This window comes from Lutjanus erythropterus, chromosome 9 (assembly GCF_056507025.1).
Source record: "Lutjanus erythropterus isolate fLutEry1 chromosome 9, fLutEry1.hap2, whole genome shotgun sequence".
Taxonomy (NCBI): Eukaryota; Metazoa; Chordata; class Actinopteri; order Lutjaniformes; family Lutjanidae; genus Lutjanus; species Lutjanus erythropterus.
This window is the reverse complement of record NC_139325.1, coordinates 6,061,155-6,088,671: the sequence shown is the minus strand read 5'-3', so window position 1 is coordinate 6,088,671 and position 27,517 is coordinate 6,061,155. Positions and strand designations below refer to the sequence as shown.

Here is a 27,517-nt window from a genome sequence, read left to right as displayed (position 1 = left end):
TTTGTTTCATGAATAAAAACTTATGAATAAAGGGCTTCATGCTGATCATAGAAAAGTAATGAAGTGGTTATGAGTGTGGCTGAGTGTTCAGGTCACAGTGATCATGGGGAAATCTAAAGAAGATTTATCTTTACTTGAACATATGATATAGACATATATTCCTGTTGTTAATACAAAGTTTATTATTTGTCATTATAGAGCTGTTTTTGTCAGTCATTTAAAAGAATTGTCCAACCATTAAAATCATTCAGAACAAAGAAAAACGTCATATTTCCTTTCACTGTTATCCAGTCGGGGGAAATGCAGACTAATACAATACTACAGACAGCTTTGTTACTAGTTAAAAAGCTGCAGGACTTTTACATAAAAATGAATGTCTGTTACATTCAAGCTGATCAAATGAGCTGATCAAGCTTGTCACCGCTCCATAAATCTCTCTGTATTTCACAGTGCACTGAAGTGTTTAATCTGGTCCAGTCTTGCAAACCCGTCCACACCCACAAATCTGAGAGCTAGGACCGACCTGTTACCTGCGGTTATCTCCGTCAAGTCCACACCCGCCCAAGACTGTGATCAAACACACACTCACACAGTCACTCACTTGTCACTTAATAGTGTCCTCCACTGGTGCAGCACCTGTGTTTCCATAGTGGCGACGAGCTTCGCTTACATCTATCAAAACCTAATATGTTTTAAAACTTTGTGCAAGCAGCAAAGCCACTGACAGTGTTATTCTCACACTCTTTGAGCACACCAAAATCCTCCCAGACGTTCATTTTGACCTTCGACGATGTATTGTCCACAATCTGATGTCCTCCACTGACTATTTTTGCCTTTGTTTCATCAATTATCAATAAGCTAGCCAGCACCGCTGAAAAGTTCTATTGTAGACTTCTTCAATAAATCCCCGGTGTCCATTTGGGCTAGATATTACTGTATTTTCAGAAATAAATGTTAAAAAATAGTGTACAATCACTTTCATTTCTGATTTCTCCAGGAAAAAAACATATAATTGTGTTGTACAGTTTATTTCAGTGTATTTTTACTCATGTCCATACCTGTGAATATACATTTTTTACACGTTGCGTAAAGGTTTTGTGGGTCACTCCGGAGCTAAAGCGGCAAGCAGGCGGTCACACTGGCGCAGGTTGCAGCAGCAAGGAGTGTGGTGACATCTCCCCATTGAAATCTGCATCAGGTCACATGAGAAAATGTTTAAAGGGTTTGGGAAACTGCTACAGTAGAAGCTACAGAATGATATAAAAATCACAAGATAATGGACCTGCCCTTTAAAGGGAACACGTAAAGCAATATGCATTGTTTTCACTTAATAAAGATATGCAAACCATATTCATCCTTTCCTCAGATCGGGCAGCTGGTGTTTAAGGGGATGAAGCGTCTGAACAGGATCCAGTCCCTGGTCTTTGAGACGGCCTACAACACCAACGAAAACCTGCTCATCTGCGCTCCGACTGGCGCCGGCAAGACCAACATCGCCATGCTGACCGTCCTTCATGAGATCCGCCAACATCTGCAGCCCGGCGGCGTCATCAAGAAGGATGAATTCAAGGTCTGACCCTGACACACACAAACACACAAAGTAGAGATCCAGAGTATGAGGTCACTTATTGACCTACGATGCAGTCTGATTACATATTACACCTGCCGTCTGTAGGGAGCCTTTCACCTGGACTGACTGTAACATGTCTGTCTGGCAAAAATCACAGTCAGAATTTCAAGAATGTCTGTATAATGAGTGTCTGCATTGGCTGTTTAATGTTTCCATTGTTCCTCAACCCCGGAGTCTCTCAACATGCCTCATGGAGATTAAGCACGCTGCTCGCTGAGACTCACACACCGCATGCAGAGTTTCAGATCTGATCCTCGGAGCTTTGGATGCTTGGATTTCAGGCGGCATTTAAATGGGAGCTTTGTGATAGTTTTAAGTCAAGGACAGCTGGATTTACTTGATTATGTTTCCTTCAGGAGGCTTTTTCTGATTTGTGCCATGTTTTGGTCATGTAGCTGCAGTGGTGATCTGCATTCTTTTTTTTATTTTCTTTTGAGTATAAAAATAGCAAAACTAATCTACAACATTTAAGCATTGGCTCAAAATGCAGAATATTTAAAACTTAAACAATAAAGGATCAAAAAAAAAGTTTAACTGACACTAAGCTAAGCCCCGCCCACCTCTGTTACTGCTGCTACACCTGACAAGCTTTCTCTTACAGTGATAACAGTGGCAGAATCAACATTGAAATTGTGAGTAATTGTTGAAACATGAGCGTCCAATTTCTAGCTGATGACTGTGGATTTTGTCACCTGAAATGATAACACGTCCAAGAAAATTTCCTGTGTAACTGGCTAATGTAAGTTAATGCTAATGCTTGAACTCCTTGAACTCACTGAGGAGTCTGTCTCCAGCAGACTTTTTAATGTTCCATTGACACAATTTAAAAGAAGAACCCTTAAAAGGGTCTGAAATATGTAAAGTTTGTGTGCAAGATATAACCCTCATACTGAGGATAAAACTAGCTCAGTTAGCTTGTCGGATGCAGAAATATGACACATATGTATATGATAGACAACAGACGTGCTCATTAATATGAAAAGGAAATGCAGGGACTAGATTTTGAACCTTGAAACAGTCACCCAGCCAGAACAGCCTGACCACAATCACTCTAGGAAGAGAGCTGGGATTAGAGCTAAGCTAACCTGACTTAGACCTAAGGCAGTGACCAAAAGAGAAGCATCTTCATTGGCCCGCTTTGATTCTCCACCAGCCCACATTCTCCTCTTCAACCTCCACATAACAAATGCAGCTACACTGGTATCTAACAAGTTTAGCCGGATGTAACATTGCTGTATTTCCTTGTGTTTTCTGTTTGTTAGGCCACCGTCCAGACTAATGAGACACTGGTTATCATGCCACACACACCAGTAGAGAAATGCAAAGCTTGACACTTATTCTATGATTGGTTAGTTGTTGTTTGCAGGAGGGGCTTAGAAAAGGATCAATTGTAGCTTTCCAGCAATAAAACATTGCATTAAAACACTAAATCTGCTAAAAAAAAATGCTCACAGTTTCCCACTACAAAGAGAAATTCCAGGTTTGGTTTGAATATTCTGTACAGATCAAAGTTTACTGTAAAACTTACCGTTCTCTCTGCCTACTTATATATAAAGGGCAGTGGAGTGGACTTGAGTCACAAATTTGATCACTTTAGACTCAATAATTCAAATTCAATAAAGATTTTCAACTCAACTTGGGCTTCAACACCAACGACTCGTGACTTCACTTGGACTTGAACTTTCTGACCTGGAAATACTTGATACCTTCCTTCAAAAACTGTTATTTAAAAAGTGTGAATCAGTTCATTTTCCCTCATTTCCTGAATCAACTAACATGAACACTATGAATCTGCTAATCTACTAATCTGACCAGTCAAGTTGAAGGAACCATTAAGAACTAACGTTATGTTACTGGCAAAATATTATAAAGGGCTGCACCTAACCATTATTTTCTTTATCCATTAATTTCAGTTATTTTTTTCAATTAATTGATTTGTGAGGCTGAAATCAGTGAATTTGAATGTTTTCTATTAAAAAATGACTTAAAAAGATGAATCGATCATCAAAATAGTTGGTGATTAATTTAGTAGTTGAGTAACCATTGACCGGTTGTTGCAGATTTAAATGATACTGAAGAATTTGTTTGGGTAAAAAACTAATTGCTGTATGCAAAATGTGCATATCGAAAATTACAGACTGAGACGCAGCAGCTTCAACTTTGTTTGACATTTGAAGTTGCACAAAGAACGATAAGTAGTAAGTAAGTAGTGAACTAATGCTTAGCCAGCGTTAGTTTAACAGCTAAGTAACTTTGTAAACCAGTGAGGCTGGAAACTCACTGTTACATGATGACTAGTGTAGGACTCAAAACTCAAAGTTTAGGACTTGAGACTTGACATGAGATTAGCTGGCCTGGACTTGGGGTTTAAGTGCAATGACTTGAGACTCATTGGTAATATTAATGATCAATCAATCTTTAAATTGCCATTTACAAAAACATAAATATCTTGCTTTTATCAAACAATAGCAAATGTGTTTGCTCCTCCACAATCAAAGCTTTATTTCCATAGCAACATATTTCTTCCTCTTTGACATTAGACGTTTAGTTACTTTATCATAGTTGCACAATGAAGGATAGTCGTGTTTTTTATTCATTAAGAATCCCTGTGGGTCATCTTGTTAGTGTGTTGTATTGTTGAAGTAGGTGTGTAGTTGTGTTTTGATGTGTAGTCATGGTATAGGAAGGAAAGCTGAATGTGTTTGCTCTTCTTATTATATTATGCAGCCAATACAGTTAAGAAATGTCACATATTAGCCATTACTCTTTTACTATTCTTATTTTTCATCCTCTTCTGGCAAAAAAGTCACTGAAGTGAAGTGAAAGGTTTGTAATATTGATAAGACATTACTGGAGGCATTATGATTATTTGAATATGATCATTATTTTATTCCCTGTCTGCCTGCTGTTCTCCCTTCCAACATTCATACTCCTCTGCTTACCTACTGTACCATTCATCCCTGCCTACTTTCTTACTTCTTACCCTCCCACTTACCAGACACATTTCCTCCTATATATCTGCCTACCTATGTAAATTCTTCAGGATGTGGGATTCTGACTGGTTGAAAAACTACAGAATGTTATTTTAGAGGAAATGTATGAATCAAGATACATCACAGAAAAGCCTAAAAATATCAAGATATTATTTATAGACCAGCCCTAAAATCAGCTCTGTGTTTGTCATATATTTCAACAAAACTTTTGTTCCTGTTATGGTTCAGAATTTTATCTGAACTTCAGTATTTTGCTCATGATTGGAGATGAAGAGAGGCTGTCTCCATTCAGCAACATACACACACTTCCACTTGTCTCTCTAGGAACACTAAAGAACACTATAAAATATAAAAATATCATAGCAAACCATCAAAGAAAAGTTGTGTTTCAAAACTGATGCACATTTAATCAAAATTTTATGATCAAATGCAATATCCAAATCACAGAAGCTGCAATTTTTTAATAAAGAAAAAATGTGCGACAGAACTGCATTAGAATAAAGTACTTTTTTCAGTAAAAATGATCATCCCTATTATCTGTTAATCTTATCAGGATCAAAATATCTGTCAAAATGATCACAGTATGATGTTTTTTACCATATAGGGCCGCCCTAGTTTCAAATTCTCTCTCTATGATTAAATATTTCTGACTAAATAAGCAACACTCAAAACTAAAGCTCAGAAAATAATCTCTTCACAGTAGGTTTTATTTATTTGATGTTTAACACTTCCAGACTTTATTAATTAGTAAATCTGTTCATCAGGACTGTGTGGGTGTGGCTCTGTTAGATTTGATTCAGTGACCAGGAAACATCTCTACAACTGACATCATGGTTTGAGTCAAGTATTGCCAAATCATATTGTAATGTTTTATCAATCAATGGGGAGTAATGGATTACATGTATCAGGATTATGTAATCAGGATTATTAGCAGGATTATAATTTTAAAATATAGAATGATACACTGCTGTGTTCAGTGCAGACGCACCTGCCAGTTCACTATCATGGCCTCTAGTGAAAAAAATGCCTGCTTCATTGTGTGGAAATTTCACCTTTTTTGTTTTAATTCAATCAATAAACATCTGGGCAAACTAATAAACCAAGCAACAAACATAAAACACTTCTGCAACTATTATTAATTGACTATTAAATTAATCTGCATCTACTTTGATAATCTATTAATCGTTTTGAGTCTTTAGAAAAAAAAGTGAAACAAACTGAGTTTTGGACAAAACGAGACATTTGAGAATGTCATTTTGGACATGGGAAATATTGATTGACATTTCATGACATTTCATGGACCAAACAACTAATTGATTAATGTAGAAAATGGTTGACAGATTAATCCATAATGAACATAATCATTTATTCAATCAATCATTCAGTCATCACAGGAAGGCCTTGATAAATGGATCCAAACATCTGTAAGTCTGTGTGATCCACATGCTTGGATCTATTTTTCAAGTGACAAGATTGTGGCAGGATTTATTTATCAAGTCATTTTTCAGATTTAACAAAGTTCAAATTCTCAGGTTTCAGCTTCTAAAATGTGGATATTTTCTGTTTTCTTTAGTTCTCTCTGACAGTAACCTGAATATAAGTTTTGGACAAAACAAGACATTTGAGGACATCATCTTGAGCTTTGATCAACATTTTTTAACATTTTCTGACATTTCATGGATCAAAAAACTAATTGATTAATTCAAAAAATGCTTGATTAAACAATAGTGAATAATCGTTAGTTGCAGCCCAAACAGTTTCCCCATATTTTATATTTAGGATAATCCAAAAGTAAAGGAAAGTAATCAGTTTACATTAATTTAATGTTGTGATAGCTGGGTGAGTTACTGACTACATTATTTACCAGGTAATTAGTAACTGTATTGGATTACATTTTTAAGTAAGCCTCCCAACCTTGAATGTTTTCTAATTTTACCAATTAGTTTGTGCTCGCAGAAACTGGGATTTAAACAGAATTTAAAGCAGAGCTGTTCAGCTGTCAATAATATTTAAAATGCTTTATTAACTTGATTATAAAAGGACGAAAAACACACTTTACCTCCATTTCACCCTGCTTACCTCCATGACTACCCTCCTCCATCCTTTGTTAGAAATTCTGACTGTGATTTTACTTCATGTTTGATGGACGGTTAGGTTTCATTGTCTGAGTGTTGTTTCAGAGGTTTTTTTTTCCATATTTATGAATACTTGATTTAGAAAAATAGCAGATGAAAGTGGTCCAAATTAAATCCAGCAGCAATGGGAAAATAGAATCTTAGATATACGCACAAAAAGTCAGCTATTGGCAGCTCAGTCTAAAAATATTGGTGCACGTCTTCATAAAGCCGTAGTGTCAAATCCTAACACACACTCAGATAAATAATTCAGACATCCAAAAGGCTTTGTTGTCTTTCATGAAGGCTTACACGCACACTGGCTCACACACAGTGCCAGCCAGTGACGAAAGACACTTTTCATACATCACCATTAAACTTTACCCATGCAAGTGGCTGGCATCATATTTCTCAATAAATTGTGATTTGTGCTGGTTGCCAGGGAACAAATGATCCCGCCTCTGTTTGCTCATTTATCACCACAGTGTCCTTCCAGTCCCACTCTCCTGTACCCCCCCTCCCCTCCTCCGCCCCCCACAGCCCCATCCTCCACCTTCCCCACTCTCCCCCTATCTGTTCTCTATCCTATTTATTCCTATGTCCCCGTGTCTCTCTCTCTCTGCAGATTGTATACGTGGCTCCGATGAAGGCCTTGGCAGCTGAGATGACTAATTACTTCAGTAAGCGATTGGAGCCCCTGGGCATCACTGTTAAAGAACTCACTGGAGACATGCAGCTAACCAAAGGAGAGATCCTGCGAACACAGGTACGCACACACACACACACACACACACACACACACACACACTATAAGTACTATATCACATCTCCAAAAAATAGTTCAAACTAAGGGTATAAAAAGCAGTCCCTCCTCCTGCTTCCTTCTGCTACACACGTGTTCTCTAGCACCCCCAAGTGGATAGGTGTGACATTTATTGGAGGCCATTTCATCATTTATTCTCCAAAATACATCAGTCACAATTCTGCCAATTACAAGTTACAAATGTAACCTAACTAGACTGCTGAGCTATGGATTTAGAGCAGCTTTCAAAGAGAGAACAGATGATAAAACAGGTCTGCTGTACACATTCAAGTGTCTGCAGTCCCTGTTCTGGCTTCATTACTGAGAGCTCGCTGTTTAAACACCACCGTGAATGGAACTCTGCTGTCTGCCTTTGCACAAAATTACCAATTACTCCAACTTAAAGGAAAAGTTCACCTGAAAAGTAAAAATACATATTTGTCCCCTGGCCTGTAGTGTTATTTATACATTTAGACTTTCATTGTGAGTTGCAGAATTTTGGAAATACCGTCTTTAGAGATGAAAATAATAATAATACTGGCTCTTAAACAGCCTGTATGATAAAGGAGCAGACAGCCAGTCATTTAACAGGTGTGTTACTGGGTTGCACTGTCGACTTGTGACACAACAACACAGTGTGAAGTGAGAAAATGAGTGCAGACGGTGAGGAAATGTTAATAGAAAAGGACACATCAGCTCTCCAGTAGGGCAGCTTTTTCACTTTTTAAAGCCTGTCCCCTGTGTGCTTTGATTAGGGTTCAGCTAACAGCCGTTTGACTATAAAATGTCAGAATATGAGAATAATGTTGGTAATTTAAATTTTTTAAAGTCCTATTTTTCCTAATTTGTTAAATGTTTTATTTTGTCCACAGCCCAAAGATATTAATTGTACTGTCAGAGAGTAAAGTAACTGTAATATACTCACAATTAAGAAGCTGGAATCAGACAGTTTTGACTTTTTTCTTAAAGATTTCCTTAAGCCAATTAGCCAATTATCAAAATAGCTGGTAATTAATTTAATGATTGATTATTAATTAATTAATCATTGCAGCTCTAGCCTTGATAAATAAAGTGGTAAAAATGAAAAGTAACTGTAAAAGAAGGGCATGCACATCCCCGAGGCCCAGTGGGTTGGGTGCTGGATCACACAATATCAAGTGCATAAAAAGAGAAGCTCCTGTATGAAAATTTATTAGCGTAATGTTTCAAGCTGGACGCTCTTTCTCAGAGGATCCAGCTCAAAACATTATGCTAATATATGCTAGTAAGACAGTTTAATTCAAAATAAAGTGGTTAAATTCAACCTTATCAATAATTATTGATATTGAACAAAAAGAAACACCTTATCGAGATAAGATATTTTTGAGCTGCCCAGCCCTAACTTTGCCCTGAACCAGCCATGAGCCTCAATAAAAAGTAAAATAAGTCTATGTATCTGTTACTTGCCAAATACAAGTAAAAATCTACACTGACAAATAAAAGAATGACGTTAGCTGTCATTGGCTGGTTGCTGAAACAGGCTTACTTCACTATAAACTCTCATCACTCCAACACATAAGTTAATTGAGCGCATTTGATTTTGCGCTGACTCTGCACGCTGGTGACGGCATGCGATGTATGACCGCCAGTAATTGTTGCAGGTCTTTGATTGACGTTCAGTGTCACTGCAGCTACACTGACTTTACGGAGCAGAATTTTCTTGCCAATCACAAAGACAGACTGCAAGTATGTGGCTTCACACTGCAGAGGTAGATTAACCTAAATGAAAATGAAGAGCACGGTGGAAGCAGAGATAAAAGAAAACTTACCAAGAAGTGGTTCTTCACAGCTGTGGCTGACAGACTCTCAGTTTGTGGCTAACAGTTGATACCCAGCTCAAATCTGCTGTGCTAATGTACTTATAACCAGCTGCCAGCGTACAGGGATCCACACAGTGTATTTACAGCAGCAGTGCACCGTCTCACCTGAAGCACAGAGCACCTCCACTCACAGCAAATGAACACACACTTCTGAAATGCATTTACCTTCAGGTAAAACAAGCAGAGACGCTACATCACACAGCAAAGGCCACGCATTTAATGAGTAAAGAGATTGTTCAGACTGTCATCCTGTGACTAATGTTAGCTACTTGATGAGGAGACAGGCAGATGTGTCTGATGCTGGAGACAGAGGCTTCTTCCTCTGTGTCACAGAGCTCCCATACTATTAAAAACACATCACTGAGCCTCGCTGTTGCACTGGCAGACATGTTCCTTTTGACTCGCACAGTGTCCTGCTGCCCCAAATACTCACTACAACACCAAACGTAGATTAATCCGCCAATGAAAATAGTTCTAACAAATGCTCTATTCTTTCCTGTTTGAGTAAGATTTGCTAAAAACTGCAGAGAGCAGCTGTTTTAGGTAATTACTGAGTTTTGAGGAAAAATTAAATAATATATGAAGGGTTTCTTTGCTTAGACAGATATTAGTTATTTTCCTAAATCAGTTTCTTGTGCGCTCCAAGGAATATTAATCAAACAGGTGTTGGGTTGTTGTTATTGATAAGGTATCCTCATTTTTTTAAATATTCATAAATCATGTTTTTTGCATTCTGAAATATTAATCAACCTGGTATTGCTTATTCATTCAAAGAATGGTGTTTATCTGTTTTTGCAAATGAACTGTGAGCTGTATATTGCAAACACTTCGCCTCGCTTTGCTCTTCCAAGAATAGAAGAACCTACTGTGGCTGTTAAGCTCGTGAAAAACCTGAAAGGACAAATCCAGTGCACGCGTTTGAGGTGATTGAAAATAGCTAACTGCTAGCAACAAGTAAACATTTGTCCATCAGGAAACTCTCTAAATCACTGAAAGTTGAGACAGACAATCCAGAAGACATCAGAGAACAACACAGAAAATATTCTCTCCTTAAAATATGATCCGGTTGCACCAAAATCTCTGACTGAAGTTGTAAAGCTGTGTGCTTATGTAGAGTAATCAGCCCCCAGACACAGCTGCCTCCATTGTTTTTTCCATTTAAGTCTTGTCTCATTTGTGGTCTGGTCAACAGTAAATTAATAACTTTTGGTATCTCATATTTTCCATGTTCAGACGATGCTCAGACTGGGTGCTGTAGTCTTGCAGAGCCACTGATCTCTGAGCTAACTAGCCGGCTTGCAACTAAAGTAGCCGCTAACATATAAAACCGTTTTTTGGCAATCAGAAAACTGTCGTGTAAATCACCACAAGTTGAAAATTGAGCAGCTGGAGGCCATCACAGGGAAGACCAGAAAATATTTCATCCATAAATAACTAATCCACTTTCACCAGAGTCAGTGAATAAAGTTATAAAGTTGTGTGCTTATGCACAGTTCTCAGCCTCAGAAACACTCCACTCCAGCTGCCTCATTCTTCTAACCTTATCCTTGTCTCATTTGTGGTCTGATACACAGTAAATCAATAACATTCTGTCTCAAAACACTATTTTCAATGTTCAGACGGCGTTCAGGGTTATCATGTGTTAGATTTCATTAGACTGCACTATTGCATAAATTGCTGGGCTTTGAGTGACATGCAGTAAGTGACACAAATGGAATTATTTAAATTTAAAATCTACAAAAAATTCAGAAAAAAACAAAATAAGATCTGCCTTTTCTCAATCGACCTTTAAGCCATCAAAGAATGGAACAGGCTCCCAGACACTCAAAAAAATATCACAAGTTATCACAGTGTGTCCTGTGACATTCAAAACTGAGTTTTGAGGAGTCAGTCTTGTCAGCACTGGTCTTAGATAGATGTTAGAGGTTTCTCTAGTGGGTACATAGATGTTTTATGTTACCATTGTAGGCACATGTGCTGCTAACTTTGCCATTTTTATTGTGTGAGGCAGAGGCATTGGTAACTTGTATGTTGTATGTTGACCATGCAGCGTGCGCTTACTGTTTTTATTCTGTAAGGGACCTGGACTGATAACCTGGTCACTTTCTAAAGTAGTTGCTATGTATTTCATGTTGTATTTTGACTGTGCAGTGTGTTCTTGCTGTTTTTATTATCTAAGGCACCTACATTTAACATAGTCTGTATTGCACTTTAAATTTTATTCATTGCATCTACTTGTTATGTGTTGGACTACAGATGGAAATTAGCATCTCGCTGAATCTGGTGCAACCATGTTTTTATTTCTTGTAAATGATCAGTGTCAATGCACACTTTTACCTTTATAAATCAACCCAACTAAACTAAATGAAGCAGCAGTATAACTGAATCATGTGGTGGCCTGTGCTTCCGTTCATTTTTAGGAGTTGGATATTTGTTTGACAGTTTGAGCATGATGTTTTTAGATGGCTAGTGTATAAATTAACAGGTATTAATACATTAAACGCTTAGTTGTTTAAGAGAAGAGAAGAAAATGGTATTGGTTTGGTTTTACTAAATACTGAAGGTCGCTGTATCAGTATCAGTGTTGGACATGAAAAAGTGGTCTTGAGCCGTCCTTACTTGTAGGGAGAGGAGCCTGAAAGAGACAGGAGGTAAAACAGTGAAAGGGAGAAAGAGTGAACAGAGGGGCTGCATAAAGGGACGGTACGAGAGAAACAAGGATGATTTTTAAATGTGAATTGTGGAAAATTACTCTAGTGGAACCCCAGAATGAAAATAAAGAGCTGGAAATGGGCATAATAGGTCTGCTTTAAGTAGAAACCATTATGCTTGGACAGAGAAGTGAAGTCTGAAAGTATTGAGAGACAGAATAATCTACAAATCATCAACATGGAACAGTCTGCAAATGCAAGGTATTGTGGGTATAAAAAGACGGCTTACATGTCAACCACAGGCAATCTAAAGGTGCTTAAATCTAACTATTCTTTTTTATATTAATTTAAGGACCAGATAAAGTGTAGTACAGTCTGTTCCTCAGATTTGGGTTTTTGGCCGAGCCCAGCATTTCCTTATCTGTCTGTGCTGTGTTGCTGTGGTTAGTTCTGTCCTGAACTAACTGATACTAATGATAATCCAGGGACACGCGGCCGGGGTCACGCAGGTTCAGCTGTCAGACGTTTCTGCTGTGACTTGGCAACCTTCTTCATTGGTGTGCTTTTCTCAGCAGTTGATAATTAATTAGAAGATCTTCATTGTTAGATTATTGAGCAAGATGGTGCACTACAGTGAGTCATCTGTTTTCCCATGAAACCTTTTCTTTTTCTTTCTCTCCGCATGTTTTGTCGTATTCCTTCTCAGTATTGTGTCCTCAGTTTCCCTTTCCAAACAAATGGTATGTCCCCCAAGGCCCTGTTAATGTGAGTCCACATAATATTATGGATATTAGGCTGTTTAACTGATGAGATATTAATGACATGATCAATAATTCACTTGTCATTGGGAAACCTTTAAATAAATGTATCCCTTTTAATAGTCTATGTCTTGCTGTTGTTGGAGCTTTCTGTGCAGTGTTTCCTCTAAGTAGAGCCATCTGTGGCCACAGTTTCACCACACCGGCCACAGAATCATAAATCATACAAATCCATCATAAAATCTTCATTTGATTCATAAAGTGGAAAGACAGAGTTGCTGACAGGGATATTGGTGAAGAGCAGTTTGACAAGACTGGCAGGCTGTTTCTGAAGCATTCTTCACCGCTGCATTACCACCAATAAACTCATGTAATATACTTGTACATGTAATATCTTGACAGAATTATAAACATGGTTGAAAGCCATAAAGGCCAAGAGAGGAGTGCTCTTTGTGAACTACACTGACCGCTCTGGACTGTATTATATCCAGGATAAATACACAGCTCTAGTACAAGACTGGAAAAATTCTGGATTTTTGAAATTGATAACATTATGTTTATTGGATTGAGTTTATTAATTAAATCCAATAGTGATATTTTGAACAATCAATAGTGTCATTTTTCACAAACTGCCCTTATATAAAGTTCAACACAATCAAATTATGATATATTCATCAGTAAATATGTAATTTTTTAAATCTCTTTTCAAAAAATCATGCCACAGTTACTCAAGATAATCCACAGACCTTGTTGCATATAGTTTCATGAAGGAACTACTTTCTTTCTGCAGAAGGCTCACGTGGAACAACTTTATAATTTTCCATAATGACTTTCTTTTCTTTCTTTTTAATCAGTGAATTCCTGGTCACTCACTGAAGGGACAGTTCAGTAGAAAAGAGTTCCTACATGAAACTGCTCACAACAAGGTCTGTGGATTATCTTGAGTAACCAGGTCATGATTGTTTGGAAAGAGACACTGGTTTTTAATTTTTTAAAGGGTCTTTTTTGGTGCTTTGAGCAACACAAGCCGAGTGCCATTTAGTCCCAAGGCAGACATCGCAACAGCTGGTATCTCAAAATTCTGCAAATCGCAACAAAAAATTTGAGATGAATAATTAGCACCACCGGCCAGGGAAAAAATATGTATTCTTGATTTTGCGGTGAACTGTCTCTTAAAACTACTACGACACTGTAGATGAAGATACTTTGGATTTGTTTTTTAAAGCATCAGGACCAAGATATATGTTAATCAAAACATTTTACAGAGTAGAAATAAAGTCTTTGGTGCTCTCTGGTACAGAAACCATGCCATGGAGACACTGACCACCCTCTTACATGCATAAAGTATTCTGGTTTACCTTTATTCTAAAAAGACAACATTCTCACTGAGATGTTTACATGGCTGATGAAAATAATTATTCCTCTTATATTCCTGTTTACATGCAGCTGTGCATATGCACATATGGTTTTTAATATATATACTCATCTTTATCAACACCTGTTGATATCAAAGTCATGTTTGTCCCTCTGACCTGACATGTTAGTTGGTGTAAGGGTAAGGTGATGTCTGCAGAACTGACATATTATATGACCACTATTATTATGATGATATTGTTTATCGTTTTTATATACTTTTCTTTTATACTTTATGCGTTTTAGATATTAATTCATCCTTCATTTCTGTGCTCGCTGGCTGACACTCCTTAAAATACATATTCATCACTTCTAAGGCTCTTTTAAATCACAGTGTTGCAATGGTAGAGGGCTCAGTGGACGATGACCGTCAGACCTCAGGATGGATGATGGCATCATCTATCAGCTCAACCCTGGTTGGTGTTGTGTTTATTTACAACGCAGACCTGATTATAAACAGGCAGGCGACTGCGTGGCACAAACTGTGGATGCACTGTATACATGTCCTGAATGCTCCTAATACCTGAAAAATATCAGCATATCCCAATATTGATATTTCAAAGTTTAAAAGTCCAGTATCATAACATTCTTTATGAGGATCCCTTAGATTTATTTGTTGAAGAGTTGTGACCAAGTTAGCAGTACATTTTAAAGTGTAAAAATACATGTCTGAGTGTTTGCTGGTGGACAGATTATGAAACAGAGATACTGTTCAACCTCAAACATATCTTTGGGATGTCTGAGCTACAATTTCTTGTTGCTTATCAGCAGAAATATATGCTGATACTGAAGCTGAAAGTGGCCAATAATTTATGAGTCAGGCTCTTTTCTTTTTTAATATATTAGTTGTAGAATGAATCAATAATTAAGTTGTAAGAGGAAAATAAGAAAAAACATTAAATGAGCTTATTGACCCTGTAGTTGGTTCTTTTTTTCTGTAGTGTTGATTTCAGAATGTTCAGGTGTCAAAGTAGCATCTCTAGACTCGCTGGGACACAAGTAAATATTTCCTGTGGTTTTATGTAAAATAAAGTTTGTATGGGAAGTAGCCAGACACTGTGACCTTTTCTATATTCTATAGCATTACAAAGATATTTATTTATCACTCAGAGATCCCTGCTCAAAGCAGCACTTTTGTCTACTCTTAGTCGTAGTTACCATGGTTACAGTATAGTAAGGACAAAATCAAATATTCACTTGATAGTCTGAGGCGGTAATGCTTGTATCATAATGAGAAAGATGAAATGTGGAATGAATTGAACAGAGGCTGCAGGAAGAACTTTTGCATTTTCTACCATCAAAAGTTTGAAACTTGACAGGTGCCACTTCTGTCATGTTATTAAGCTTCACTCATTGTAAAGGGACAGTAGTGAGGCTGAGTTAAAGCATCTCAAAATATTCTCACTTTATTTATACTATATAAACTCATACTACACTAGAAAGTGAACAAGCGGTCAACAAGCGTGTACCAGCCATGTCCCAACGTGTTCATCACTTTCAAATGTCATCTGGAAATAGCTTCTGTTGTTGTCTGCTGCTTGCAGAGTTTCTGTGTTGGTTATGTTTTCTCAGTTTGCAGCATTTTATCAGATGTTGATGTTTTCTTGAAGTTTTTGTAAAGCAACAATAAATGTATTTGCATGTGTTTTCTAATGTTGCAGAGCGTTCAGCTTTCAGGGCTGCTTTTGTTTTGTTTTTTTGTGATTTGATGGCATTTCACCATCACCAATGAAAAATGACCTCTGCTTAGTCCAATACCTAAAACAAACTGTTAATGGGTTATTAAAGGGGCGTGGCTAAATTATAGGGGCAGGGCATAAGTCACTAATAATAAGGGAACTCTGCTGAGTGCAAGTGCTGAGTTTGGCTGTGGTATCTGAATCAGTTCAGAAGATACAGACCACTCCCACTGCCACACCCCCCTTTTGGCCAACAGTAAATTAGCTGTCCTTTGGCTCATGACCAAGCTTTACTCTACATCTTCTGCTAACTGTCGATCTATTTTTTTTGTGATAGGACACTCCCATTACCACACCCCCTTTTAGCCAATTGCCATGAACACAAACACACACCTTAACACTTGACATCCATGCCAAATTTCAGTCTCCTAACAAAGCCATGTAATAGGTATATGTAACCACCGGTCAGGGCTGAAAACCGGCCAGTTCTCTCTGGCCGGTTTTCAGCCCTGACCGGTGACCGACCAGTCAGCGTCACATATCCGATTCTGTGCCCGTCATTGTCACACACGAGTTCTGCACGATCACAGCTACACACTCAGAGATGTGCTTACTTGAAGCTGGTGTCAGCGACAGATTCCAAGAACAGGATAAAGAGGAAACAGACAGTCTACAACAAGACAGAGCAGCTGACAATGTCGCAGAACAGCCGTAAACTATGTAGCTCCTCAGGCTAATGTTAGCCAGCAGCAGACTGCTGTTCACAGACTGACAGTTAAAATCTCACCTCCTGTTCTGGCTGAAGAATAAACAGCTTGTGTTGATGAGTGTCCTCAAACATTTTCTCATCCAGACTCTTTTAACTTCTGCCTCTGTTTTTCTCACAGCAAAGTTTTACCGCAGCAAACTGTTGCACTGCGTCAGTCTCCCAGTTTGTTTACATCGTTGATTACGTGAAATTGTGTCCCACGAAATCCTTCTAGTTTCCACGACCTTAAGATCATGTTCCCCCAATTCATAATTTTAATATAAAACTAACCTGGCTGTAACCTAGAGGACTTTGGAGAAAATTTAAATAGTATTTGATGAATATTTAGTGGTCAGTGTCTTATTATGAACATCCAATTTAATTTTTACAAGAAAAGTTGCAAAAATATTTGTGAATGCTGTCAATTACAGTTCTTACAAAGACTGAAAATCGGAATCGGCCAAAATCGGAATCGGCAGGTCAGACCCTTAAAAAGATTAGAAATCGGGATTGGCTAAGAAAATTGAAATCGGTGCATCTCATATATAACCATCAACACTTACCTGGAGCTCTGAGCTCCGAGTAAGTACAGCTCAAACTAACTAGCTAACAACAGCTATGTTTAGTTTACTGTCCATCAGGAAACTCTGTAAATCACAGGGAGCTGAGGCAGGGCAGCCGGAGGACATCAGAGTGAAACCAGAAAGCATTTTCTCCACAAAAATATGATCCATTGTCACCAAAGCAGTGACGTAGCTGGTGGTATGTGACATAGTGTCATAAAGCGTTGTGCACTTGTCATGACCCGGACATCAACAATACAAGAAGAAGCATTCAGGGCACAGAGAGGGACTGACAGAGACAGCATTCACCCTATTACAAGTCTGTGAAGCAACCATATGATTTTGAGGTTGTTACAGCTGCAATCTTTTCAGTTATATTTTCATTAAAAAATGTCCAAATTCTCAGATTCCAGTCTCACAAATGTGGATATTTTCTGGTTTCCTAGTCATCCATGACAGTAAATGGAGGGGCAGCAGACAAAACAAGACATTTACTTGGGTTCTAAGAAACAGTGATCAAGATTTGTCACCATTTTCTGACATTTGATGGACCAAACAACTAATTGATTGAGAAAATAATTGACAGTGAAAATAATTGTTATTTGCAGCCTAAGAAGCTGATATTTTAATGTAGAATAGATACATAATGTTTCTGTAATCTGTAAAAAATATATCAAACTATTACTTGAGTTTATTATACATGGGTAATGGCCGTGCAGAAGTGTTTCCACTAAGTGGTCCAACAGAGTTTCATTTTTTACTTGGTGTCCTAAATAGGAATTCTCAATAACTCTTAAACAATATTCCATTTTTGTTAAGCAGCCAAAGTGTTGAGAATAATTTTGTCAATGACAAAATTAGCCAATTATGTTCAGTTGTTGAGTTTAATTTGTCAGTCAATGAGATGTTTTATTTCTGAGTAGCCTAATCAATGGCTTGTTCAAGTATTTAAATACTTGTACTTAGAAGCAGAAGTACAGTTTTTTGTGGGGTTTTACTGATGGAACATGTGAATTCAACCTCGGATATCTCAGGAGAAAGTCCCCATGCAGGAGTTTCCCTCTCTGTTGCAGAAAGAGGATGGATTAATTACAATGAGGCCAAAGAAAAAAGGGATGAAAGCTGCAGGTTGAGCATATATTTAGCGAGAGAAGCTGGCTCCTCCAGCTCAGGGGGAAGCGGAGGCTGCTAGATCCAGTCTGAAAAAGTGAACTCTGAGACTGAGAAGGTTGAGAAAACATGCATATCTGTTAAATCCAAAAGAGGTGGATTTGAGAGATTGCACTGCTTAGAGTTAAAGTTATAAGCCTTGTGGGACTTACGGATACAGAAAAGGTTTGGGTTTGCTGCGTGTAGGGGGTGGCGGCGGCGGGAGGTGGGGTTTATTCCTATGAAATGAGGCCAATTCCAGTTAATCTGAAGGTGTATTAAAGTTGCATTTCTATCAGGTCATGTGAAAAGATTTCACAAAGAGAATGATTAGTCAGATTCACTGCAGCGCTTTGCTATCTCTCTTCCACTCAGACGTTCACGTTCCCTCTCTCATCCCTCCATTTGACTGTGTTAGTGTCAGTGCTTTCACACAAAACGGTTGAGTGAAAAGGGCCGTCCGCATTTAACAGGCCGGAGTGATGCCACACACTGTAACCTTGGTTGTCTTCTGTCTCTCCTCAAAGTCCTCACCACTTCTTTCATCATGGCCTTTTGATGTCCATGGAGGAAAGGGGGCTCTGGCACCACTTCAACCACTTGCAGGGTGGAGAGGGGAAAGCAGTCATGGACGATCCAAACTGAAGCAATGCTAAATATTATCAATTTATCTATTGTTTACAGCTGCAATGATTAGTCAGTTGATCACACAAAATTAGTTTCCAACTACTGTATTTTGAATTATCAATTAATCTTTTTTTAAAGATCTTTTTCTGGGCTTTTTATGCTTGGTTGACATGCAGCAGGGTCACAGGAGGGAGTTGAACCAGCAGCCGCTGCAAACCACTGACAGTTACAGTATATGGGGCGCACACTGTACCAACTGAGCTACAGGGCAACCACGTTTTAGTCAAGCAACAGTGGCAAATATTTGCTGGTTCCAACTTCTTAAATGTGAGGATTTGCTGCTTTTCTTTGCCATTTATGAGAGTTAATGAAGGATCTTTGGGTTTTGGACTGTTGGTTGGTCAAAAGAAGCAATTTGAAGATGGCACTTTGGGCTCTGCGAAATTGTGATGAGCATTGTTCATAATTTTTTGCAATTTAGTGTAGTCTGTAGATTAATCGAAAATAATTTCTAGTTGCAACCCTACAATTGTTAGACTGATAAGTTTTGTCCTACAGCCTTCATCCAGGTCATTCTACAAAACTTTACAAAGAATAATCTGTGTGAAAGGAAAAAAAAGCACTAAAGATCACATATACACAATTATAAGTGACTTACATATACGCAAATGTTAATTTAGACCAGAATCAAGTCAATCAGATTTGAGCAAAGGGGTGAGGGTGTGTTTAATGATGGATATGAGTGACACCATATTTAGTACATCAGACTCACCAAGCATTTATAGCATATGACCATGTTATGTTATCTAGCTATACCTTGCTAGATATATAGCACAGATTGCTACAGTAGCTCTTCTGGGGGCCTTTGCTCCCTACACACATCAGTGAGCTGTGGGCTCCCATGACCCTGTCACTGGTTCACCAGTTGTACTTTGACTAGAGCTGCAAGACTCTTTTTAAAATCATGATTTTTCTCTTTAAGAACTGAGATGATGATTCTTTCACACGGTTCTTATTTTTCCAACAAAACCATTTATTAGACTCTTAGACACTTGTCTGAGACAGTGCTTTAACCAGATGGCATAAAGAAAACAAAGCAGAGCTGCAAGAGATTAATCAAATACTAAAATAATCACCAAATTCCAAAGTCTCTAATTCCAGCTTCTTAAATGTGAATATTTTCTGGTTTCTTTAGTCCTCTTTGACATCAAAATAGATAAAAGAGATAAAATAAACAAAATATCTTATTAACTTCATGTTGTGAATTCTTCAGATTCAGACATTTGTGTTCAGAGAGCTTTATTTTGAAATATTATTTTCCATCCCTGCTTGTGTTTGTTAATGGGGTCACTGCAACAGTCAGTATTCACAGTCACACATAGAGTACGCTGGTCTCATTTTTCAGGCCTTAAATGCTGGATATCAGTACCAGGTCACAGAAAACTATGAGTTTTATTCCATTAAGACTCTGTTCTCTGACTGGAGCCATGTTGTTCTCTGTGTTCCACACTGGAACAGACAGCAGAGTGCTGCGATTGAGGAAGAGAAATGAGAACCCTGATTGACTTGTATGTGTGAATGTTGAATTCATAGCTTGCTTTGCTTTACATTAGTAAGTATGATTGATGTACAGCTGGGATTGTTCTGAAGCAAATAAGTCAACATATGAATACAGTGTGAAGTGAATGCATACAGGAATAAGAGCAAGAGAATCATCCTCATTTATAAATAAGATTGCGTATGTATGATGTATGATGTATGTATGTATGATTCAAGGTTGGTTGTTTTTATGAATAATCATGCAGGTCTAGTATTAACCACTACAGGCCAGGAACACCCCACAAGACCTACTTGTTTGGAGATGCTCTGACCCTGTCTTCTTGCTATCTGTCTCATTCTGATCCCTGCACTGTCCACTTGTCCCACTTCCATCACATCATCTTCAAGAAGTGACTGTTTGCTCGCTGCTTGTTATATGTTCATATATATTTAATACCAGTTGTGTATTTCCATATGAATGACAAACTTGCGCCTTGTTCTCCACACTCAGTATGAACACAGTATATACAGGGTCACCCAAAAAACGTATTAATACCAACACACCACTGGAGAAAATGTATTCCTTAAGAATTAATATATATTAAACATACGTAATTTGTAAAATGTTTTTGTCAACTACAGGTTGACAAAAATGATTTAATCAGGCTCACTTCCTGGTTTAAAAAGGCAGGAATACTGTTCAAACACTGGTAAAATTTCTATTTTCATTTATTTATTTATTTTTTTCCCCCCCATTTTTCAATTTGTGCAGTTACAGACAATGCGTGAGCAGTCAAACAAAAACAAACAAACAGAGGAAAGCAAAACAAAAGCAAAACAAACAAACAAACAAACAAAAAAACAGATTTAGTCACCCAAGCCCCCCACCCTGCACCTGCTTATGTATCATGTTACTCAGCAACATGACCAACAGACAGTAAGGAACACAGGCTGATAGACAATAGACAGATGGACGAGATGGACAAGACAGACAAGATAGACAGACCAACAAACAGACACAAATAGATGGACAGGCAGACACAGACAGACAGGCGCCATAGATTTTCTAATTTCAATTTTTTTGCTATACATATATATAGATATATAAATAAACAGAAACAAAGCATTCAACATAAGGAAAAAATGAATGAATAAATGAATAAAAGATAAATGTTTTGAAGAGAGGAAAAATAGAGAGACTGAAGAGCATGAGGAGGTTTTAGTTCACCAGCAGATTCAGGCTTTTCAAAAAGGGAGACCAGGTATCCTGAAAAATAACTGTTTGATTATTATTCGATGCAGTGATTTGTTCCATTGAGATGTGTTCAGCCAACAAGTCCATCCACTGTCTTTTTTTTTTGCAATGGTCAAGGTGATGAGTATAGCGTTTTGTGTAGGTGACTGTTTAGTCTATTTTTAGACAAATTCATTCAAAAATATTTCTATCAGATGTGTCTCAGCCATAACATGTCAACTCTGCTAAAGCTGAATAAGAATTATGGTTTAAAAATGTGTATTTTGATTAACATTAAGAAAACTCTGAGACACTTAAAATAAAATGACTGCTCACTATGACTATGCTGTGAAGTGAGTACTGCAGTTTCACAGCAGGAGTATGATAGCACACACCTTTTTACTGTGAAACTGTGGTGATTGGTGAAATATTCAAGCATCCTTGATGAATCCTCTTTTTTGCGGAAAAATTGTGAGGATTTTATAGTCAGTTCTCACAAATTGAAATGAAAATCTGTTTGTTCCTGCAGTGACAACAAGATCACTGCTTCTTTGAAAGACTGTCTGGTGTTGAAGAATGTGTTTGAGTGGAAACCTAGCAGAAACATCACGCTAGTCTGTTCAGAAATAGAGCTAAGAATCATAATAAATGGCTTAATATGCCATACGTTTCTTTCAGCGTTACTTTTCTATCAGTCGACCATGACTTCATTTTCCTCCCACTCCTTTTAACGTCCAACACCATCCTCTCAACACAAGAAAAGAGCAGTTCTCATCGCCATGACATGTTTTCTCATATTTAGCTAATTGTGAGTGGTATTTTAATGAACATAAGGACACACACTCACACAAACACACACACACACACACACACACACACAGTTGTACATGACAATGCTGCGTTGAGAAGGTTTTCATTCAGTTTGCCTTAATAAGCTGTTAGTTGTTCACATAGCGTAATCCAGAAAATGTCTTTCTCTAACGTCCCCACTCCATCTTACTCCCACCTGCCTCTTCCTCCCACATCCTCCTCTATCCATGGCTGCGGTAGTTACCATGGAAACAGAAAGGGTTTGGAGGGATGCTGCCATGTGGATGCCAGTGTGCGGGTGGGTGGCATCCTGGGACTTCCAGGGCCCTCTTCCCTGTCTGTCCAGAGAGGAAGAAGTCAGTTAATGACATCCAAGAAGGAGATGCCTCACAGCCAGATAGTTCTCTTCTAAAGGGAGGACGAGACGAATGTGTCAAAATTTCTCACTAAATTCAAGTCACATGCAGAGAAATTGAAGTAGCTGCTAATGTGTTTCAGCCAATTTTGCCTCGATAATATTTTTAAAAAGGACGCTAATGAACAAAACAGTTGGTGGCAGAAACTTTGTGTCGGGGCAAAACCCATAAAAGGCAACTTAAAAACAGTTATTTCAAGTCATTACTGAAATGTCACGCTGTGTTGAGTCATGGCACTTACTGTAAAGCTCCAGGATTTTTTATTTGATTTTATTTCAATTTCATTTAGTTGTTCACTTGTCAAAAAGAGCCACAGCAACTACAGATGGGACCAATCCCATTTCATATTGGTATAGGAGGCTGATACTAATATAATTCACTCATCTGATATCTGACAAACATCACCGATCTGCTTACCGCTCCAACTTCTGCCCTCTTACTTTTCCATGAAGAGTAATTATTCAGTCATGCAAAGTGTGTTACAGACAGAAAGCACAAGAACAACCAAACATCTGATATATACTTACCTTTGTTCAAATTTACCCCATATGGTAACATTTAGTCTGCTAATGTCAATTCTTTGGCTTCTTAAATGTGATTTTTTTTCAGTTTTTTTTACTCCTTTCAATACCCTTTTTATTTCCAATGAATGTATCATAAACCAGGAGCAATATGTAATCATATAATTATAAAAGAGTACACAAAGATTCCTCACGTCCATCATCCCTGCCCTCCAAAAATGAAACAAACAGAAAAACAAGCAAAAGAGCAAATCAAAGAAAAGAACAACAAAGAAGTACACTTAGCACTGGTGCTGCACAGTTAATTAAAATAGCATTCTGCAATTTCACAAGGTGCAATATTTGTTAAAGGTAAAATGTGTAAAAAAAAAAAAAAAGAAAAACCTAAATTGATGAATGTCCAATACGTCTGATTCTCCTTCAAACTTTAAGACTTTAAAAAAACATCTTCATTTGGTCCAGATTCCTGCAAAAAAAGAAATCACACCACAGTCATATCATATCATATCGTATCTCATTTCGTGAATGAATGAACCGAATTCCAGCAACATCTCAACAAAACCAAAACATATGCATAAATGTTTACATCTCAGACGGTGTATTATCCTTGGAAATTTTATGCATTTTTATGAAGATGAGATAGAATTTATGGATGAACTTTAAGAAAATTAGTCTTGTTGATATTGTTACTAGTAAATGGAAATGAATTCTTTCACAGATGTTTAACCAGACATTTTCATCTCAAACCATCCCCAGATCTTTTCCCTAAATCTTTAATCGGCTTAGGAATGATAAATGAACTCCTTTGGCTATAACATTATAAAATTCACTAATCTTCCCTTTAATTGTGATGGAGGATATATTAATCCAAACTTTTCTGCTTGCATGAAAAACATTTTCTAATGTAGAGAGTTTCCCTAATGACCATAAATATGACAAAACTGGAATTTATTAAATGTGCATGTGTAGGTCTGTAAGTGCCTTGATAAATGCCACACCTTGACATCCACCTTCATAAGAGATCTAACTAATCATCGTAACAAGCTTTCCTGTAAATGCTGCAGGAAATGTCACTGGTGTCTCCCATATGCTGAGCAAGTCTGAGCCAAAGAATTAACAAGGGGAAAACTAGACATTCATCTACATACCTGCCAGGCAGTGGCAGTAATGTAAAAAATGCCTGACATCATTTTCTGCATGTACCACATCAAAATATTGTGAAGACTGAAAATAAATCATCTTTGTACGGTTCCTGCCTGAAGCTAATGTTTGAGGAGTGTGTGGAAAACAAAGTCTTACAAGAAGTCACCTGTTGCTCTCAAACAAAAAGCCAGAGTTTGTTGTGAATATCAGAGCTGTGAGGATTAACTGATAAATTGATTATTAATTTATTACTAAATGAATCACCCTTTGTTAACTGATTAAGCGGTTTGAGTCACTTTTTAAGAAATAACATCAAAAGTCTCTGATTTCAGCTTCTTAAATGGGAATATTTTCTGGTTTCTTTACTCCTCTCCGACAGTAAACTGAGTATCTGTGGATTGTGAGTAAAACAAGACATTTCAAGACATCAGCGTAGGCTTTGGGAGACAATGGTTGACATTTCAGCATCAACATTCTCTGACATTTTAAAATTGATTAATTGAAAAAATAATCAACCGAATAATCAACTATGAAAATAATCATGAGTTGCAGCACTAATTTGGTCTTAAATGTCCAGCCTCTGTCCTGCGGTTGGAGGGTCACATTCCAACCAGCTCCCTGTGATGACGCTTTAAATGTGAGTGAAGATTTTGAAGAGATAGATGTCCTTCTTTAGGACTGTCTCACCTGGTTAATCGACTGTGAAAAGAATCGTAAGTTGCAGCCCTAAAACACACAATATGTAAGTTCTGCTGTTAGGGGTGTCTCTCATGTTAACCAAGAACAAAAGATGTAGTTTGATGATGTCATGAATAGGGATGTTCCTGGCGACTAATATCCCTGTCGATTAAATGCAAAATTTAATTTAGACTAGTCGATTAGTCTAACACTAAGAAAACACTCAGAAAGCAGTTAAAATTTAGCAGAATTTATTAATTTATAATGTTAAACACTGTCCAAAAAAAAAATACTGTGTGTATTAAGAACATTTGAAGCCATTAATCACAGTCTACAATCGGCAAATCGCAGCTGAAATGCGCGCTACTTTGCGCTGTGCAATACAAGCCTTACACATTAATGTACAAAACATGACAACAACTCAATAAACGCTTCACCTTTTCAGACTGAAGAGGGTCACAGTGTCTGTGGGTAAAAGATCCAGAGCTAACGTTAGCTGCCAGCCTGACACACAGTGTGGCTAACGTTAGCAGTGCTAGCAGCAGCAGCAGCTCCGCCTGCACGTTTATGTCTGTGTCTGTGCTTAATGTGGACTCGTTTCTCCAGTCGAGTGAATATATATCTGCTTATTCTGTCACAGTCTACATCTATCTGTCCGACTTGGCTGATATAAACATCCGGGGTTGCCACGGCGATCGGTTCATACACGCTGGCGAGAGGGGCTGCCGTCTGACAGTGCCGCCCCATTTAATCGTATAGTCGACTAATCGCATGCATCCCCTAGTCATGAAGTGGTGTGGGATCATGGGAGTTGTAATATTCATTTTTAAACAAGCACCATTGTTGATGAAAAGACATGATTTAGGCAGAATTTGTGTTCATGGACGAAGACTGTTCGCCTTCTGACACACTGATGTATCTGACGTATCCCACGTTTTGGGTTGGAAACATTTGGTATCATTGAAGTACATTTAAAGCCATAGTTCACCCAAAAATGAAATTTCACTCAATATCTACTCACCCCTGTGCTGATGTGAGGATGAATGAAGATCTCCAGTTCACAAAACACTCCCAGAGCTTCAGTGGAAAACAGCGTTGCAGCCAAATCCAGTACAATTGAAGTGAATGGTGACCATGGTCAATGGTGTTTTTAGCCTAAAGGTCAACTGTAGCCTCTCAGACCTGATCTGATCAATTATTCACTTGCTTAAAGAATTTGATTGATCAAGTAAAATTTAATGATCTACTTTGGCTTTTATGTCTTTATATGTTTCATAAACTATGTAATGCTGTCAGATAATATGGAATATGCAAAATTTTAATGTTATGTTAAAAAATAACAATTATCTATTGATTGTTAGTGTTACCAATGAGTGATTAAGGAAAGTGCTTACAATTTGCAGCCCTAGAGTTTTAGATTATACCTTCAATAACTCAATTATTTGTGCAAATTCACAATTTCTAAAGCCCACAGAAGACCTCAAGCCCAGGTTCTCCGGACTTTGTGTAGTCTGAGCCCCGACCTTTCCAGTCCACAAAGCTACACTCTTCAACATTCAGTGTATGCCCACACAATACCTGCAATCAGAAAACATTACAGTACACAAGAATATAATACAGAGACAAAAATACACACCCTGAGGCATCAATCAGTTCATGGTTTCATACAGCAGTACAGCCTCTGTAACCTCTGCTTATTTTAAGATACTGTTTAAAATTCCAACTGATACAGAGACGAAGGAGTCTATAAGCCGATTAAACTTAGACTGCTGAACTCTGATGTTAACAGCTCGCACAGAACACACAGGATTCTGTTAAACTGGTTAAAGCTGCTACAAGGAACTTTAACACTTTGTTGATTTCGAAGCCTCCTGTGGACAAAAGTGGTTTTGTTTCCACATTAATAGCCACAAAATGTAAAGTCAAAAATAAAATTGTCTAAATTAAATTCTCCTTCTTCCTTTGAACTGGCTACCATGCTACTCACTGCAACGTTGTCCTGAAAATATAAGTGCAGGCTTGTTTTAGCTGATTTCAAGAAGAATCTGACCCAGTCTGAAGTGATAAGAATAACTGTATAGAAAAAGCTCATTTTCTCACTGACAGTCTTGTTAACTTATGTAGGTCATATAGAGGCGTCAGCAATAAACTGAGACTGTTTCATACCTAGTTAAAAACTCCTAGTAGCAG

The 27,517-nt window shown here is 37.8% G+C and overlaps 1 protein-coding gene across 1 annotated transcript in view; it reads left to right on the top strand.

Moving 5' to 3' along the window:
- The window catches only part of ascc3 (activating signal cointegrator 1 complex subunit 3), a 227,563-nt gene that overhangs the window by 73,390 nt on the left and 126,656 nt on the right, over window positions 1-27,517 (top strand). The window contains exons 8-9 of the mRNA XM_084725987.1: window positions 1,367-1,570; window positions 7,363-7,503. Coding sequence (XP_084582113.1) covers window positions 1,367-1,570; window positions 7,363-7,503 — 345 coding nt within the window. The remainder of the gene's footprint in view (window positions 1-1,366; window positions 1,571-7,362; window positions 7,504-27,517) is intronic.